This window comes from Eschrichtius robustus, chromosome 7, assembly GCF_028021215.1.
Source record: "Eschrichtius robustus isolate mEscRob2 chromosome 7, mEscRob2.pri, whole genome shotgun sequence".
NCBI classification, from domain to species: Eukaryota; Metazoa; Chordata; class Mammalia; order Artiodactyla; family Eschrichtiidae; genus Eschrichtius; species Eschrichtius robustus.
In genome coordinates, this window is record NC_090830.1 from 124,069,852 (window position 1) to 124,090,218 (window position 20,367).

The 20,367-nt window shown below is 41.3% G+C and overlaps 1 protein-coding gene across 1 annotated transcript in view; it reads left to right on the forward strand.

Annotated features, from left to right (window-relative positions):
* Positions 1–19,193: 19,193 nt before the first annotated feature.
* ATRNL1 (attractin like 1) overlaps positions 19,194–20,367 on the forward strand; it is a 684,787-nt gene continuing 683,613 nt past the window's right edge. Inside the window, exon 1 of the mRNA XM_068549055.1 lies at positions 19,194–19,504. Coding sequence (XP_068405156.1) covers positions 19,194–19,504 — 311 coding nt within the window. The remainder of the gene's footprint in view (positions 19,505–20,367) is intronic.

Below are 20,367 nucleotides of genomic sequence, written 5' to 3' on the forward strand. Positions count from 1 at the left end.
ATCAGTATGTAATATAAGATAAAGCAGTAAGCATTTTCCTCCAAAGAATGGTCTTTCTGTTTGTGACAAATTATTCTTGGCAATGTAATTAGCCGGTTGGGTTATTGAAACAGATGGGAAATGTTTCTTCCAAAATTTTAGAACTGAAATGATTCTTATTCTGTCTTGTGATAAATGTCAATTTAAATAGTTTTCCCTTCATAGGAAAAATTAAGAAAAAAATAATTTAAGAAAGTATCAACTCTGATTGCCAGGGGAAATTTGTTTCCGCAGTAAAACAAGCAAAACAAATCAAATGTAGTCTGAAGTCAAGTTTACATCTGGAGATTTTTATAAAATTTATTGGAACAGTTCTGGTTACCTTTATTTCTATTTATTTATTTATTTATTTTTGGTTACCTTTATTTTTAGCAAAACAAAAGATTCTTATTCTTTGTTGAATTTGATCTAACATGTTACTTTTAGACAAGTCCTGACACAGCTCCTGCCATGGCTGGAAAATATTCTCTGTGTTGACAAAGAAGCAAAGATCTTAGATACTGAAGCCAAAATGGACCATCAATCAGCTGGGCACTCTTAAACATTCTTTCTAAATTATGTCTAATGCCCTTCACCACGGGTTTGATCAACAAGCAAAGAGCTGACAGCAAGTAGCAAAATTAAAGACTATCTGGTAAGTACACTGTGTCTATTAACGCTCTTCAAATACATGATCTTTAGTTGCATTTAAAGAATGCTACTTATTCTGGGAATTTTTGTCAAAAATATTCTTAACTATGGCATCAGATGATAGAAATCTAAATAGAATTTATTTAAAAGGACCCTGGAATGACTGAATTCTCATCCGTGCAAAATTCTAAGTTTAAATGATTGAAAGGTTCTTTCTAATTGCAAGATAACTGTTGGTCATATAGGAGTTTACATGCTAAATTTTTATTTTTTAAAAATTAATGAATATGGGTTAAAATCCATATTTCACAAGTAAATCGCTTTTTTCTTTTTTTAGAGAAAAGACAAGGAACCATCCCCATCCAGCCCCCTAAATCTAAGATTAATATATTGACATTTTGGCCAATATTGAAAACATTCACATTTTTTTCATAAAGAAGAAAAATTTTTCTTCATTATTCCTTTTTTCTTTAAATTTATTTTATTGAAGGATAGTTGATTTACAATGTCATGTTAATTTCTACTGTACAGCAAAGTGATTCAGTTATACATACATATACATTTTTTTCATATTCTTTTCCATTATGGTTTATCACAGGATATTGAATATAGTTCCCTGTGCTATACAGTAGGACCTTGTTGTTTATCCATTCTATATATACCAGTTTGCATCTGCTAATCCCAAACTCCTAATCCATCCTTTCCCAATCCCCCCAACCCTTGGCAACCACAAGACTGTTCTCTATGTCTGTGAGTCTGTTTCTGTTTCATAGATAAGTTCATTTGTGTCATATTTTAGATTCCACACATGAATGCTATCAATGACATTTGTCTTTCTCTTTTTGACTTACTTCACTTAGTAGGATAACCTCTAGGTCTATCAATGTTGCTGCAAATGGCGTAATTTCATTCTTTTTATGGCTGAGTAGTGTTCCATTGTATATATGTACCACATCTTCTTCTAAATGCTCTTCTGTCGATGAACATTTAGGCTCTTTCTATGTCTTGGCTATTGTTAATAGTGCTGCAATGAACATTGGGGTGCACGTATCTTTTTGAATTATCATTTTCTCCAGATATAAGCCCAGGAGTGGGATTGCCCGATCATATCTTCATTATTTCTTTGTGTGTGTGTGTGTGTGTGTGTTGCTTTTTTTTTTTTTTAAGTTTTTTTTTTCTTTTACAAATTTATTTATTTATTTTTGGCTGAGTTGGGTCTTTGCTGCTGTGCGCGGGCTTTCTCCAGTTGAGGCGAGTGGGGGCTACTCTTCGTTGCGGTGTGCGGGCTTCTCATTGCAGTGGCTTCTCTTGTTGTGGAGCACGGGCTCTAGGCGTGCGGGCTTCAGTAGTTGTGGCGCACGGGCTCAGTTGCTCCGCAGCATGTGGGATCTTCGCGGACCAGGGCTCGAACCCGTGTCCCCTGCATTGGCAGGCGGATTCTTAACCACTGCGCCACCAGGGAAGCCCCTTCATTATTTCTTATTCTCAGCATATAGCAGATTTTTATTTGTCTTTTAAAATAGGAAAAAATAGACAAACACAGTCTTAAATTATTATTATTATTTATTATTATTGTCATCAATAGTAAAAGTGAGACTAGGAGCCCTTTGGAGGACTAAAACCTGTTATCGCGAAGAGTTAGAGTTGGTATACAGAGGCACAGATGGAGGGAGCACTCAGAAAGCTGCCTGGGATAGACATTTAAATCTAGGCTCAAGAGCACAGGTCAATTTTCTTTGACAGAAAAATCTTTGCCACAGATCCTAGGTAGTTACATTGGTGGAACATTCCCAAGATGTTGGAATTTGTGGGATTTCGGGTTGAGAGGTAGGTAGGGTCTCAGCAAGCTCAGCTATACATGACCTTGGCACTGAATGTGAAATACAAATGTTCTGTGAGCCAACTGGACATTGCAGTTATCCCATGTATCAGGTGACCACAACTTAGGATGAGTTGGCTAAGTCTGGTTAGGTCTTATCTCAGCAGGACAAGATAGGTGGCACTTAAGCCCACCTAAATGCCAGAACCCAAAGATCACTGCTGGGACACTGCTTTTTAAATGAATTTATGTAACCTTCCTAGGCCAAGGATGAAGCTGCTCAAGCACTTTCTGTCTAGCATCCGGGGGCAGGGCTGAGTCCATGGCAGGGAAATTCAGGCCTAGAAGATGGATCGAGACATGGGGGCTACATAAATGATGAGTATATTCCATGAATGAAGGGTCATTGGAGTGGCTCCACATACAGGACATGTTTATAAATCATATTAAACTGTTTTGCTTTCTGGTAGCCCACTGAGGATGAAAACATAGACTCAGTGACTTTACAGAACAACAGAAAATTGAACCAGGTCTGAAAATGGCCCAGACAGCTCTGCACCAGTGCTGGGCACCACGGTGAGGACTCGATGTATTCTGCTTGCACAGAATGAAGACAGTTCAGTGCTTGGTGAGACAACCTTAGAAGGTGGCAAGATACCTGTCCTGGGAGTTGCAGCCTGGAAGTGGCCGGCAGGAGCAGGGGGGGCCAGCCCTCCCTCTGCTCCCTGCCAATGCTCACGGCATCATGGCCCTTGATGGGAGACTTTTCCTAAAAGAGTGCCTCAGAGCCTTCCTCACACCCTCCTCCCTGATTCTTGCACCTCTTTTTCTAGATTTTGTCACATTGGTATGTATCAGTAACGAGAAGTACTTATCAGACAAGCTGGCAGACCTGTATCTATTCACCTCCCTATTTTTCCTATAATTTTTTCACTTGTGCCCATCACTCCGCTCCTTCCCTCTTGTCTCTGGTGTCTGACCCTGGAGGCAAGTTGGAAATGGGGCTGCTCTAAGAATGAAGGACTAAAGGAATAGTAAGTCTTCTATTTACTAACAAGCTTTCCCTTTTATTTCTCGGTCAGTGTCTATGTAATAGGAATTACTAGAATGTTAAAGGAAAAGAATGAATACATATTAAGTGCCTACTGATAGATAGAGGTTAACACTAGTTTGATGACATTATGGCCTGGGATCCGGGAATGCTAAAATCCTACCTTAACCTACAGCCACCCCTCTGCCTTGAAGTTCCTGAGGTGCGATAGATACATGTACAAGGACTAACGGACAGTAGAAGATCAGAGCGCCACTTTGTTATTATCGGGGTTTGTGCCCCACGCATCAGTGCAGAACTTGCTGGTAAAATGGACTGGATTACAGGGCTTAGAGACAAGACCCAAGGGGGTGGCATGGGAAGTACAGAAGGAAATCTCTCTTTCCTTCTAAGCCCAAATCTAAATCTTACAGCCACTCCACTGAGATAAAAAATGAGAGAATCCAAGCACACTTGGTCAGAGAGGAGAGGGAGATGATGACCTCTTCTTCTTGTGGGGAGGAAGGAGGCCATCTTCCTGTTGCTCTAGCTACTTGAGCAGATGAAGCAGGAAAAAAAAAAAAAAAAAGACTGCCACATCCACATATGCAGTTTTTTTATACACACAGTGATCCTGAACACTAGCATAAATAATCCATCAGTGTCCTGGAATCTGACCAATCAGATTACAATTCCTGATGTTTTAAAAGGGAGTCGGGAAGTGTGTCGAATCCCCAGGAGTCTACACTTACTGTGTTCATATTCTACACGTATTATTTTCTATAATCTTTGGACCACTTCTCCATTTATTTTCACTCTTGGGTGATCTCATTCAGTGTCATCTTTTAAAAAACTTTAACTGTAAATACTATACTATATACTATACTGTATATGTATTTAATAATGGATATATACTATATCTCTATACTTATAGTTCTCAAAGGTATATCTTCATTCCTGATAATTCTCCTAAACTCCAGCCTCTAGTATCCAGCTGCCTGTTCAATAATCTTCACTTGGATATCTAATAGGCATCTCAAACTTGTCATGTCCAGAAGTGAAGTTCTACTCTTTCCTCCCAAACCTGCCTTTCCCACAGTTTTCCTCATCTCAGTAAATGGAAATTCCATCCTTCCAGGGTTGCTCAAAAACCTTGGAGTTACTCTTGACTCCTCTCTTTCTCGAGCCCCGCCTTCCATCCGTTAGCATATTGTGAGCCTCTAACTTCAAAACATATCCAGAATTTGGCCACTTTTCTCCACCTCTGCTGTCACCATTTTGGTCCATTATCTCTTACCTGGATTACTGTAATAGTCTCAATTTACCTTCCTTCTTCCATCCTTGTGCCCCCTACAGTATAATCTTCATGATGCAGGTTGAATGGCTGCCTAAAAAACTTTAAAATCCTAAACCAGGTCATGTTACAGGTTTATTAAAAACCTCCCAATGGCTTCTCATGAAAGTCAAAGTCCCTACATTTGGTCTATAAGACCCTATGTCATCATCTGCCCACACCCTCCACCCTCCTGATCTCATCTCCTGCTGTGCTGTCTCTCAACTCAATCTGCTCCAGGGACTCTGGCCTTCTCAAACATGCCACACGCAGTCCTGCCTCAGGGTGTTGTCATTTGCTGTTTTTTCATCTGGGACCCTCTTCTTCGAACTGTCTGCTTCAGTCACCCCTGCTCAAATGTCACTTTATCGGTGGGCACTTCCCTGACGACTCTATTTAAAATCACGATTCCCTCCTGCTCCTGCCCTCTCCGTTGTCCTTTCTTGACTTCTTTTTCTTGTTAGCACTCTGTTTATCTTACTTGTTTGTTATCTTCTCCCATTAGAGCAGAGAAGTAAGAGTGGAGAAAATTGAAGCTCAGATTCATTAACTTGGTCCGTTTATGTACCTAGGGGAACACAGGTCTTCTAATCCCAAATCTTTCCAATACACCATGCTATTGGCTATAAGGATTCATGCTGTTGAGCAAAACATACTCCATAAGGTTTACATACTAATATATGTAGTAAATCTACAAAACATACCAGCAAAGAGTACATTTCTAGGAAAGAGTATATTTTCAGCTTCCCAGGGCTCACTTTTCTCCTTTTATTGAGTTATAACATACATACAGTTTAGTGCTCAAATATTAAATATATATAGCTCAATGAACTTTGATATTTGTATGCTTCTGTGTAACCCCCACTCAGACCAAGTTATAGAATATTTTCAGCACTTGGTAATCCCTACCCTGAGGTTACAGTGATTTTGATGTCTGTATATACACGCATCAGTTTTGCCCATTCTTTAACTTTATTTAAAAGGAATAATACCTTATGTAGTTGGCTGTGCCTGGCTTCTTTTGCTCAATATCGTATCTGTGAGAGTCAGCCATGGTGTTTCATATATCTGTAGTTTTTTTTTTTATTGCTTTAAAATGTTCCATGACATGAATATATCATGATTAATAAATGTATGTATGTGTATATGTATGTATGCACGTAAGTAGGTAGGTATTTAAACTACTGTTGTATCACCTTACACTCTCATCAGCAATGTATGAAATTCTGGTTGCTCCACATCCTTGGAAATGTTTGATGTCATTGGTCTTTTTAATTTTAGCTATTTTGATCATTGTGTTGTGGTTTCTTATTGTGGTTTTAATTTGCATTTCACTGAGCACTATTGATGTTAGGCATTTTTTCATATATTTATTGGCCATTTGGACACTCTCATTTATGAACTATCTATTCAAGTTTTTGCCCACTTTTTAATTGGATTGTTTATGTTTTCAATGCTCACTTCTAAGTTTAATATATTTATTAATAATCTGGAGGTGAGAATAAATATTAAAGTATAGATTATAGAGTCATTCATTTATTCACTTAGTTTTACAGCTATTAATCAAGTACCAACTATTTTCCAGCACTGGAACAATGCAGTCTCTTCCTCCTGTAGGCTCATTGTCTAGAAAAGGAGACCATATAACATGAAATGATGTAGATGTTATCGCAGAGGTATGTAGAAGACATCATGGGAGTTCAGAGTGGGAGCACAAGGCAAGGACAGGTGACATAAACTGGACAAAGTACTTGTAATGGAAGGTGACTTGAGCTAAAATTTGGATCAGAGTGATACTCTGAGTTAGGCTCTTGGGATTTCTAGGTTAAGAAACTCACTCAAGCCAGCTCAAGTAATGGAGTTATTGGATAAATATGTATACAAGGTAGAATCTCATGAAAATCCATGAATGGGAGCCATGGAGATGGGAACTCAGTGGCCATTTTGAATCCAAGGCGGCTCTAGAATCCTCAGCAGCAGGAATTCATGGCTCATCGCTCTACTGCTTAGCTAGCAATACGATTCAACAACTCTCCACGTGTCTGATTCTTTGTCTAATTACTAATAGAGAAAAATCTCCTTATTGTCTACTTTATCATTTCTCTCTGTCAGAGTTGCTACTTATCTATAATTTCTTCTTTCTCATAATTTCTACCTTCTCATACCTTGAGTTACATCCTTTTTGCCCCTCCTCTACCCAAAGGTCTCTCTGCCTTTTTCTGCACAAATTTTCAACCTTAGTTGCTGCTCTTTATTACTTAATTCTTTCTATATTTCCTAATTCAAATTCTCAAATGTGAGAATTTGATTGATCCAGTTCATTTCTGTTTGATTAGCGCTTTTGTGTCAAGTTACCTTGTAAAACTACTGGTGAGCCTAAAGATTGGCTGCCCCCAGGTTGGCGCATGCGTCTGTGCTAATTATCAGTATTTAAGGAGAGCAGAATCATGTGTACAAAACATGGCTGCCTAAGTAGGCTTTATCAGTGGAGGATATGGGAAGGACAGTTTTCCTCAAAAGAAGTTGAGGGCTTATCTCTAATCATAATTATCTAGGGCAGATGGGAAAGGAATAGTGGATTACTCAAAACCCACAATCATGGAAATCTAGAAGTACCTAGACATTTTACTTAACTAAGTAGATGATCACACCAAAGATGGAAATTAACTTGAGATTCTTTGATTCTAATACATCTCAGAAAGGAATAATTTAAATAACATCCTCATGGGTATTGAATTTGTTCTAACCCTGTTGGAAAAGCATGCAGACATCATCAAGAATAGTTCAAAGAATACATTTTAAAGAGTAGTGGTAAGGACTTCCCTGGTGGTGCAGTGGTTAAGAATCTGCCTGCCAATGCAGGGGACATGGGTTCAAGCCCTGGTATGGGAAGATCCCACGTGCTGGGGAGCAACTAAGCCCATGCGCCACAACTACTGAGACTGCGCTCCAGAGCCTGCGAGCCACACCTACTGAGCCCGCGTGCTGCAACTACTGAAGCCCGGGCACCTAGAACCCGTGCTCCACAACAAATATTGTAATAAATTTATGTTCATTTTACAAAATGCACATCCTAATTTTGAATGGCCTGTTTCAGTTTCTCTTCTTTATCTCAAAAATGACTGAGCTAGATAAGAAATAAATTAGACAAGTTCAGCTAAAATAATTACAGCACATATAGCAAGACAGAACCCAGAGATGAATGGCTAGGACTTTTTAGTTGGGGGAAAAATGGTAGAACTCTGATAAGAGCTATAAAATGATAAATGTTAAAGAGAAGGATAATTGAACACTTTTATTTATATTTTCTAATAATTAAGAACTGAAAGGACACTTGATAAAATGAAAAAGCAGAAAAATTCTAAACTAATAAAAGAGTCTATTTTTAATTTAACAATTAACTTTAGGAATTTAATCATGGGATAATTGCTGCAGGTAGTTTGGGATGATTTAGAAAGATCAAGCGTTCATGTGAATGAGGATAGTGTTTGCAGCCACAGAGTTAGAATAAAAATAATGAGCACCAGCAAGTCCTGACGCTTTAGGGCATACACTGATCATAAGCCAGAGGAAATGTTCCACCTGATGTAATATTGTCCACCCACTGGGACTGTCGGGCATCTACAAGCCTTCCGAGCATGTGCTGGGGTGCTGGCACTGGCTTTTTCAGTGGTTTCCCTTGATTTATTGCACACTTAAAGGCATCATACCAACACAGTATTGCTTTGCTGTTTATTCCTACATATTTTTGGTGTCTGGCTAGCTCAGAATGCCCATATTTTTTTCTTATTAATGAGGTTGATTTTTTTTCTTATTTTGAGTGATCATTTCCAGTTTCATCCTTTCCAGTCTTTCTCTAATAAGTATTTCGTTTTGACTAGTCTGCATGTTTAAAAGAAGATCAGTTGAGCCAAGAATCTGTCGGCAATGATGTTATTATTTATGCAGAGGAGACTTGGGGTAATCTTAGAGATTGACATTTCCTTAAGCATCCTCCTAGCCGTTAAAAATAGTCAGGATTTTTGCTGATGATTCCTACCAGAATCGAGCTTGCGGAGGGTGTTTCCATGTGAATACCTAACCTCTTACTCTGATTCTTTCTTTAAATTCATTCATTGTGTAGTCAGAGATGCCAAAATCCTACTGCTGGTCCAATCTCCACCTAAAGTAGGTAGCTACTCACCATGAGGTACATGTCAAATTTTTCACCCAGGTGCCACTGTCTAAAATCCCACCATTACTATTTAATTCTTTTGTGTCTCTTCTCTTGTTGGACTTCTTTTATTATTATTATTATTATTATTATTGGCTCCACCACACAGCTTGTGGGATCTTAGTTCCCTGACCAGGGATCGAACTCGTGCCCCCTGCAATGGAAGTGTGGAGCCCTAACCACTGGACCACCAGCGAATTCCCTGGACTTCTTTTAAAACATAGAAACATTCCTTCCATTGACACCATATTATACTAAATCACTGAAGGGTGTTACTGGCATCTCAGATTCATTTTCTTTCGAACAGGCCAGGTAGTAGTCAAAGAATGTTCACATTACGTGTGTGCTGTGTGTTCTGGGTAGCGGGGAGGGGTAGATGGGGAGGTGATACATCTTTATACTTTTCTTATATTCCTTATCAAAACTATTCTCAGGAATAGGTACAAAGTCATTCATACTCAGATGTTATTGACTGGTACAAACTAAGCACATTAGCCCTTCGAAGGCGTTTGCAATAGAGCAAGCACCCCAAAAACTTTAAGCTAAAAGACAAAAGCATTGAACTTGAGTTCCAAGTTTTAGCTATAGTGTGGGGATAGTGTGTTTTGTTCTCTGGGCCTTTCTAGTGGTCACTGCAGTCACCCACACGTGTGGCTGCTTATCTGACCTCGGCATAAGGCAATGGGCTGGGCTGCTGCAACAGGGGATCAAGATGCTGAGGAATTACTGAGCTTGCTTCATGGCTCTTTAGTGTCACATGGCCCCAGTGGGTCCCAGTGCAGTGTTCTCCCAGAAAGAATAAAAGGAGGCACAAATAGGGCTTCACAGTTTTTCAAAAACTTTGACATTTTATCTCATTTGGAATTTTGATTCTCCCAATAACATTAAGGGAGGGCTAATATTTTTTGCTGTTTTACAAATGCAAGAACTGAGAGTGAGTGAGGCACATACTGTTTAGTTGTAGAGTTTGAGTCTCCTGGCTCTTTGTCTAGTCCTCTTGGCACTATCTTGTGCTACCTCCGTAAACTAAAGGACTGTGTCCAGTGATGAAGAACATGGCCATAAAGCATGTTCGGAAATGTCTGCTACCAAGTGGTTTAGATAATTTAATAAATACAACTCTTGCACATGCTTCCTAGTTGTGGATATAACATTTTTTCTGTTTACTGTAGAAGCAATTTTCTTAGAAAAATATACATCCTCTTCATGTGCAGAAAGACTTTCCGACTACATTCTAATTTAAAAATAGAAAACTTGGGGTTTTTGCTTAAAATCAGCAATGTTCATGTTGACCGTTTTTTTCATTTAATTTTAAATTTCACATCAGCTTTGCAGAGGGATACGGGTGAGGGACTTGCAATAAGAAGAATCATAAGGCTGGTTTTAATTTACTTGTGTACATTTTCAAAATTACTGTGCCTGGAGTCATCCAAGACTGATGTTTTTAATAAGTAGAATGTCATGTTATCAGGATTTGTGGGGCCTGGCTATCATTTGTCAGATATTTTTCTTTTTTTATATGTGTGCTGTTTTGTGGTTCTTCTCTGTGTCTGAGCTCTGTTCAAGGAAACCTCGCTGCACCCTGATGGCTTAGTCTCTCCTGATCAGAGAGTCCATAATTCTCTTTCATGTTCTTTTCCACTAAACATAAACATATTTTCCTAGGTCAGGACCCCAAGCAGCTTTCTAAAAGCTAGTATGTTATTGTTCATATGAATTGTTTATTTCGCTTGGGAGTTTTTGTTTTTTAAGTACTTCCTGTTTTTCTTACTGTGACTCACTTTTTCTTAAAACAGAGGGAACATGAAGCAAACCTCAACTCGACTAAGGTTTATAGAAATTCTACCTGATTTATCTACATATGGGCAGTGTCTTAAGAGTGTGTAGTAGTTATTGGGTTTTCTCACAACTAAAGCAATTCTTTCTATTGCTCAAAATTACAAGTCCCTTTGTGTTCAATGACATTCTTTTTTCAGTGTATGACCTTTCTTAAAGTTGGTTTATTTGGAAGTAAGGTGATACAGCATAATGCAGTGATAACTAATGAGTCATCTGGAGAAATTAGAATTATCTGTTGGGGAAAAATTATGACTTCTGGAAACAAGAGTATAACATTTCCTTTTTTGTTACCTGATTCAAATTGAAATTTTGTACATTTCTATTGATAGAACTGAATTTTTTTTAAAAAAGGGTTTTGTTCTCCTTTTGCAAGAAGGAAAGTACTAGCAAATGACATCCTGGGGATGGAATAGAGAAAAGGTCCCTGACATTTTTACCTCCCCCATGCCTTAATTCCTTTCAGCACTGTCCCAACAAGGAGAAGATAGGGAGGCTTATTAGATGTCTTGGAATACTTTGGCGATTTCTAAATTTAGTCACCCTTTCTTGACATTTTTTGTCAATCACTGGACCATGCCCTTTCCTCCTTGGTTTCCTTCTCTGTTTCTCCTTCTCCCATTCAGTAGGTCAAATTCTTTTTTTTTTAAAAATAAATTTATTATTATTTTTATTTTTGGCTGCGTTGGGTCTTCGTTGCTGTGTGCGGGCTTTCTCTAGTTGCGGCGAGCGGGGCTACTCTTCATAGTGGTGCACAGGCTTCTTGTTGTGGTGGCTTCTCTTGTTGCAGAGCATGGGCTCTAGGCGCTTGGGCTTCAGTAGTTGCGGCACGTGGGCTAAGTAGCTGTGGCTCATGGGCTTAGTTGCTGTGCGGCATGTGGGATTTCCCCAACCAGGGATCGAACCCATGTCCCCTGCATTGGCAGGCAGATTCTTAACCACTGCACCACCAAGGAAGTCCCCATTAAGTCAAATTCTTATACCTTCATTTTCAAGAGAAATTTTGTTGCTGACTTGGCTTATTCTAATTGCCTTTTTTTTTTTTTTAAAGTATGTCTGTTTCCTCTCTGCCTTTTCTCTCCATACTTAGGCAGGAACTTTAGTTAGCCAGTTAATTGATATTAATTGATAATCTGTATGTTGCAGACCCTGAGCTGGGCTTTCAATATCTGCCTCTAGCTCTGCTGGCAACTTTTCACTCCGTTCCAAGTGTTTGATACAGGGTTCATTCATTGACGGTCTGTCCTTTGGTTTAGTTTTGCCTCTGCTGTCGCTAACTTATTATGGATGTTGGGCAAGTCACTTAACTTTATTGAGCCTTGGAAGGCCTTTCTGGAGCTAGGTATGGATGACCAACCTGAAAATTTCTCCTATTAGCCTGAACTGTTAAGGTATAGGACAAAGAAAACTGGACTGCTTTTCAGGAGAACTAGGGTTTTAGACTTAGCTCTGCCACTGTGTGAGTTTGCATAAAACTTCACTTTTCTGGGCCCCAGCATCTCATCTGCAAAATGAAGATCTTGGACTAGATTCATCTTTAAAATAACACAGTTTTCTTATAGCTCTGCCTCATTCTTTGTGTTTTTGTATTGACCAAATCTCTTTCAATAATCCTTTCCATCACATGGGATTAGAATTAATTCTGTTCCTAAGAGTAATTTTTGAACATTAAATGTATTATTAATATATCTTAATATATTATAGTACAAAATATAGTATATACTATATTAATATACAGTATTAATTTGTATAGTAGTTTACCATTTAGTAGGCTCTTTCATATACTGTTCTGTTTGGTCCCTCATCTCAGCTCTGAAATAGGCATTGACAGGTAGTTTGATTATACCCATCTTATAGGTGAGAAAACTGAATCACAGAAGTTAATGGATCATGAAAGGGTAACCAACATATAGGTGGCAGAATTAGAAATCAAACTCGAGTGTCTATGAGTCTTAGGCCCCATGCCACCTTCTTTATTTTCTTAGGGACCTATATTTTTGTTTATTTATTTATTATTTCTGTATATTTTAGAAGTAATTTTTAATCAAAGAGTACTGAAAGCTTTATAATAAAATGCTGCATCTCCTGCTCCTCTTCCCTATCCCCTAAGAGAAAGCAGCTTTCAACTTTTCTTCAGTGTAGTATGCTTATACTGCTATTTCTGGATTTATCATTTTTGGACTTGCAATTACTTCTTATTAAGGAATTAAGATTTAGCACTATCCTTCTTTATCCCCCCCCCCATCTTTTTAATAGAGACATTTTATATATTTTTGGTTAAATAAATAGTTAGCATTTATTACGACTATGTAATTATTGTTTCCTGCTGAACAGTCTTGTATAGGTTTCCTTCCTTCCTTTCTTTCTTTCTCTTCCTCCCTCTCTCCCTCCCTCCCTCCCTTCCTCCCTTCCTTCCTTCCTTCCTTCCTTTCTTCCTTTCTTCTAGCCAACAATCACTTCCTTTTGTTCATTTACTTAGGTCTCTGTGGGCTTATTCCATTTTCTACCCAAATACTCCAAGATCTGTCACATATTGTTAATATTTTTTCCAAAAGCTCCAACAGTTTCAAGCACGCATATCCATTACTTTCCTGGATACCTCCCTCCCCAGCCTCTGTTTCCAGGTTGGACTGGCTGCTGGGGCACAGCTGTTCATCATCCTAGGATATCCCTTCACAGTTCTCTTATGTTCAGCCCCTTGTCCCTTTGTTTCATTCTCCAGGAGTTTCCTAAAGAAGGGTCCCTTAGGAGACAAAATTTATGAAGGTTTGTGTGTCTGAAAATGTCTTTATCCTCATACTTGAGGATACCATTGCACTTGCCTGTCTCCTTCCTCCCTCTCCTCCTGCCCCCAATATGTGAGTCTTGTTAAACTCAGTGTTTTAGGCATCTGGAGGCTCAGTCTAGTTCTGGGAAATATTCTTATGTTGAATAAATTGATCTAGACAATTTTTTTCTGCTCCTACATAGGAGTTGTGCATTAATGTACTATCACATTAATAAATGTACTCATATGATAAATGCTTAATTTATAATCATACATAATCTTAACAAAGCTTCTAATCTTCTTAGTTTTTCCCTTCTCCATAAGCGGAGACACCTTCTTTGTCTTGTATTCTAATTTCTAGATGATTTCCTAAACTTTACCTTCCAAACTTTCTATTGCATTTTAATTTTGGCTGTCCTGTGTTTCATTTTTCTGTTTTCTGAGTGTCCTTTTATATTTTTAAAGAGTATCCAGTACTTGTTTCATGGTTGTAAAACCTTCCCTTATTACTTTGACTATGTTTTCTCTAATTTCCTTTTCTCCGTTTTGGTTTCTGTATTTTATGTCTAATGAACTTTTGCTGTCTATATTTAAGAGGGAGTCATGAAAAAAATTATTGAGTGGGGCTTATTGACTAGCAGTCTTCATTGTAGGGTGATCATTTGGCTTCAGTCGTTGTAGGTTTGCCATTTTGTTGGGAGACCCTGAATGACAGTATCTTTTCTCTTGGACTATTCAGTTTTTGCAGATAGGTATCAGGTTTCTGCCTGGGGTTATTCAGTTGGCTATGGTGTTCTGGGAACAGGTAGGCAAAGGAGGCAGCAAAATGATACCATTCAATATATAGATTTTCACTTAATCTCTCCATTTTCAGCTGTGTACCTCACTCCCTCCTTCTGTAATCCCTGGTGCCCCAAGTCTGGAACCTCTCTGATTCAATTTCTCAAGAGATTTAACCTCCTGTCAGAGTTGGGTCTGGGTTAATTTTAGCTGCTTAGGGTGAGGAAGGGTACTGTGGTCCTTATATTGCCCTCATCCATTCCCCCGGTTTTCATCCTAAAGCCCCGTCTTTACCTTCCATGGTAACTCTTGCCTCTGAATCCTGAGGCTTTCCTGGGCTCTTCAGGAGAAACAGGCTTGTTCCTTATTATAATTCATCTTTGCAGGCATGTACCAGTTCTCCATTCACTTTCCTCCTTCCAATGAATCGACGCTTCCAAATACATTGATATCGTTCATCTACTAGTTGGTTATGTTCTCATTTTCTTTGTCATTGTGAGTTTATACCTTTAAAAATTAAAAAGCATTTTCTGCCATGTTGGTAGAGTTAAGAGCAGAGGTAAATACACATACTTAGTCCACTATGCTTAACAGGAAGTCCTAGCCCATAATTTTATTGAATTAAGTTTCACAAAAGACAAATTTTTGCAATTGACTGCTGCAATCAACTTTTTTTGGTAACAGGTCTGAATATTTAGGATAAAAAGTTTAGTTTTTAAATTTTATTTCCCAGTTAAAAAAAAATGTATTAGCCCAGCATAGTAAATTTAGAATCTTTGGCTTTATTCCCTTGGATTTACTTATGACAATATGTTTGAAATGTGCTAAGTTGAAAAATTGGCAGGATCAGACTGTACGTGTGTGTTTGCAAGTGTGACAGCAAGAGAAACTGATAGAAGAAAAGAATGAATCCAAGAGAAAGCAGAGTGTTAGATTTTGGTGGTACGGGGAGGGGGGTTTCAGGTCAAAGTCATATCAACATTTTCAATATGATCAATAATGTTTTAATGAGTACCTAAAGGTGATTTTTTTTTTTTTTTTTTTTACTGTCTAATCTCACAGACCATTAATGCTCTATCAGTGTCTTAAAAATACTGCCCCAATTGCACTAAGGGTCCGTTTGAATGAATGCATTTCTGGCTCTTGGGGCCAGGCTATCTACAGCTCTCATTACCTTAGCTGCTTTCAGAAGCCTCCTATGAGGCAAATGATGAATAATATCCAGAGTAGAGATCATTCTTCAGTCAAGCAACTGAGAAGGGGCTCCTTTGGTTCATTAGCCCAAATAGGATCTTTTACTTTTTGAATAGCAATCAACAGAGCAGTGGATCTATCATTTCTCTTGTTCTTCAAAAAAAAAAAAAAAATTTGCATTTCCTTCAAACAATTTGGCAACGTGAAGTCTTAGATTTTTGCCTTTTATAGTACCATTGTTAGGTGGTATGAATGGAAATGAAATACACTCCCCCAAATATCTAAAGGTCCTGACATAAGGCTAGTTGTTGAGAAAATATACTTATCTTTCCCCTTGGAGCAATTTTAATAGATAATTCCAATCTTAACAGTTTCATCCTACTTCAGTAAAACTGACTTTTTCCCTACTACCTCTTTTTCACCTTTCTGCTGGATTTATGACTGCTATTACCAATACTATGAATTATTGCAGTGTCGTGTAGCACAGCTAGGACGCTGACTCTTCTTCTTTGGAAAAAAGATAACATCATGTTGGAGTTTTAAAATTTCTTGATCAAAGAAAATACTGAAACATCAGTCAAGATTCTGGGCAAGCTTTATCACTGACTATTTTGTGTGACCATTGTAAATCATTTAAGTTTTCTGTGTCTACATTTGTAAAATATGTGCCACTCAGCTGTACAAGGAACTCCCAATCTAGTGAGCCTAATAAAAGATAAGCTTATCCAGGGGTAGAAATCATGTTTTATTCATCCTTGTTTTCTCCTGCTTAAATTCATAATAGTTACTCAGTAAATGCTGACTGAAAGAGTTTGAAAGAAAAACAGGATATAGGGCAAGTGCAAATCCTGTGAGATCCTTATGAGAATAATTTTATATAAATTTAATGTATTCAGCTTGATTCTAAAGGCAATGTTGAGAAGAGGCCTGTGGGGCTGCATGTTCTTCAGTGTAACCTAAAGTACTGAGCTGACTCTAGTGGTTAGAAGATTAAAAGATATATATTTTTAATGGGCAAACCCTTTGCTTAAATATAGCCTACCGTCAGTATGTGGCTGAGCAGTGATCTCTCTTGTTAAAGTGGCTCCTGTGTATCCTTTGAGTTACCTTCACACTCAGTGATGGTTTTAAGAGCTTGGCCACCTTCCACATGTGTGAAAGCAACTCTACATTAGATGTGAGAAAGATGTGGCTGACTTTAAACTTTGGTTGGCGTGAAAAGAATGGAGAAGGCAACAGGGATTGTTCATGCACAGTTAATACTAGAAAGAGTTCCGGATTTTACAGTCATGGAAATTAAAAGGTGTGATCCAGAACAATATCCTCCTTTTAATTATTTTTCCAAAATGTTCTCCTCTCCTTCTCCCCCATCCCAAGCAGCCTCTAAGGGGCATAATGATATCGAAAAGATGTGAAAAGAAGAAGGAGCTGTCCTAATTTTTAGGTTTGAGATTGACATTTCTGGTACTGATATTTTGGGGGAATTGTGATTTGTTTGTTCCATAAATGAAAATCATGATTTTCCTTTTTCTTTTTTACTTCCGAAGGAGCCACCTCTTTCTGGACCTTTTTTTCCTCCTTAAGTCATCGCCGAGGTGTTTGCAAACCAAGCCAACACTTACATTTTATTCACCAAACTAGAACAAAGCCAATAGAAACAGCCTAGTAAATAGTGGAAAAAGCACAGACTTGTGTTTAACACTCGGTTCATTGCTTTCTTCTCACCTGTCTGACAAATCTTTCAACCTTTTTGAGTCTTTCTGTCCTCATCTGCAAAATGGGGTTAATGGAGGATTTCATCTGCAAAGTGGGGATAACAGAGATTAAAAGAGATGACATGGGTACATTATGCCCCAAATATACATGAGTTGAATCTTAACAATATTATGACTGTGTGGTTACAACAAAACCTTTTTCTCCTTTTGCTGTCAGAAATGCTTTTGGTAGATTTCAAATTCTTTTTCATACTGCCTGCTCTTCTTTGGTGGGGATCCAATAATATTGCTGTGACTCGAGTGTACGAGGCTGCAATTTGTGTTTGGCTTCCTTTCTCAAGGGTTCAAACAGCCTGTTTAGCGAAGGGACAAAAGTACAAAGCAAAAATTTCAGCATATGCTATCAAATCTTGGAAAGTCATCTAAAGAAGGAAAGCTTGCTACCAAGGAAGGAAAAACGGCTCTTTTCTGGGCATCATTTCTGCTCTTCTGAAAAAAGCCCCGGTGTTGCAATATTTTTCAAGGCAGAATATTGTCCCAGATGGAGGAGGAAACACTGACAAGCAGAAAAGGAGATACCTGGGGTTCCGAGGCAGCGTCGGAGAGGGGCGGCGTGCCCGGGGCTCAGAACCTCGCAGCTCTTTGTTGGGGGCGGGGGAGTCACTATTTCCGCGCAAGAAATGGCTCCCCCTGGGAGCGGTCCCTCTGCGGAACCGGCCCCGCGACCCCCGCAGGCCCTAGCCCCCGCCCCTTTCCGTTCTTGCGGACCCCATAAAGTGGTCGGAGTGCGGTGCCTTTAAGACTTTTGCCTGCTGCACATGCTCAGCTCTTTGTGTGTTGTTGGAGTTTTTCTCTTTTCAGAAAAAAAGAAATAGGCTGGAGGATGGGACGGAGGAAGCGGGGAGCGCTGGGGGAAAAGTGCTGCACTTTTGCAGCTGTAGACAGCGGACGGGAAGGGCTTATTTTCTGCTGAAGCTGCGAAGCCGGTCCCGATCTGATCTTACGTTTGGGGGGGTTCAGGAGGCGCGCGGTGCGAGCAGGGCCGACTTCCCAGGCGCGCCGAGGGGAAGGGCACGGCGGGCCCGCGCGCCACACCTGGCGGGCCGCTCTCCCCTCATCCGGCGGGCCGGGCTGTGCGGACGCGCGGAGGAGTCCCTGGTCCCTGTCGGGGCGGGGCGAGACCACGCGCAGGGCCTGTGTGGGGAGGAGCGGAGGCACGCGCGAGAAGGGGAGGCGGCCCAGCACGCCGCGGGCTCTAAAGGCAGCACCGGCATCTGGCTAACGTTACCGGAGAGAAAATGGCTTCTGGGGGGCCGCCGGCGGCCGGCCGGGGCGGGCGAGGCTGAACCCCGCTTCCCGAGTCCCCCCTCCCGCGTTGGGCGCGCCCACCTCGGGGCTCCCGTGGCCCCCGCCCTCCCGGGCGCGCCGGGCTGGGAGCTGAGGAGGTTGGCGCGAGCCGTGGGCGAGGCGGGGCCGCGCGCTGGGTCCCCCTCCCCCTCCCGCAGGTCCCCTCCGGAGCGCCCCGCGCAGCCTGCATCTCCCGCTCCCCGCCTCCGGCCCGGCCCGGGGCGCCGTGGCGGTGGGCTCGGCCTGCTGCGGACAAGGTCAGGAGAAGGAGAGGCGATGCCCGAGTGCGACTGGAGGGAGCCGAGCGGAGGCGACAGCGGCTGGGATCTGTCCCTCCTGACCGGGGAGCGGGACTGGGGCAGGCGCCGGTGAGGAGGAGAAGCGGCGGCGGCAGCGGCGCGGTGTTCTCCTCTCCGGCCAGATTTCCCCTCTGAAGCATCCCTGTAGGCGCCCGAGAGCGCATCCCGGCCGGGCAGGGGCGCTGGGAAAGATGGAACCGGGGGGCCGGGCCCGCACTGGTCCCCCGCAGCCGGCGGCCCCGGGGCCGTGGAGAGCTCGGCCGGCGGGCGGCGGCGGCGGCGGCGGCGGCAGCGGCGGCGGCGCCTCCTTCTGGTTGCTGGACAGGAATAGCTGGCTGCTGTGCTATGGCTTCCTCTACCTGGCGCTCTACGCGCAGGTGTCCCAGTCCAAGCTCTGCGAGAGGACCGGCTCCTGCTTCTCGGGCCGCTGTGTCAACTCCACCTGCCTCTGCGACCCGGGCTGGGTGGGGGACCAGTGCCAGCACTGCCAGGGCAGGTTCAAGTAAGTGCCTTCGCCGGACCCCGAACCTCAGCCCTGCCCCGCACCCGTCGCGGCCTCCCCCCTTCTCTCGGCCCCGGGTCCCCCGGCTGGGAGCGACCCGCAGCGCTGCGGGAGCGGGGCCCGCGCTGTCCCCCTCCAGCCCTCGCGCCTCGGGGACTTTGGGCCCTGCGTCTCGCACCGACCGCCGTGGACGCGAAGCCTTTCCCCGATGGTCCACCTGTCCGCAGCGACTCTGGTCCCCTGATCGTCAAAATTTTCACACTCAGTTACGGTGGCAAACACCATTTTGTTAGGACACTATTTTTTAATCAAAAATTATGCACGTAACTCGTGAAATACTTGCGCATTGTGAAGCATTCAAACAATACGGAAGTTTAAAGGTTAAAAGTTCTGGTCTACCAGTACCTCCCTCTTCCCCATCCTACTCCCCTCTCTAGAGGTAAGCACTGCTAACATGTTAGTGTATTTAGTAATAGTGATCATAAGTAGAGTTTATGATGGCCTTACTATGTGCCAAACACTGTTCTGAGCCCGTTACGTGGGTTATCTTGTTTGTTTCTCACAACAACTCTGAGTTACTAGAATTACTTTACTGGTTTTACAGAGGGAAATCGAGGCAATCCAAATCAGCCAGCCTAACTCTAGAACGTTTACTTTAAGCCAATATACTATGTTGAATTTGCGAGGACAGTCTTGAATTGAGAAATGCAAGAGTGACTTTGGGTTAGATAAGAGGATGAAATACCGGGACTTTTTAATGTGGTGGAGATAAAAGATTTTTCTAACTGGTTCTTTGACTGTCAGCTGTTGTGTGGGAGCATCACTTTCGTTTTTTTGAAGCTCAAGGCCCTAAGGAGCTTGCT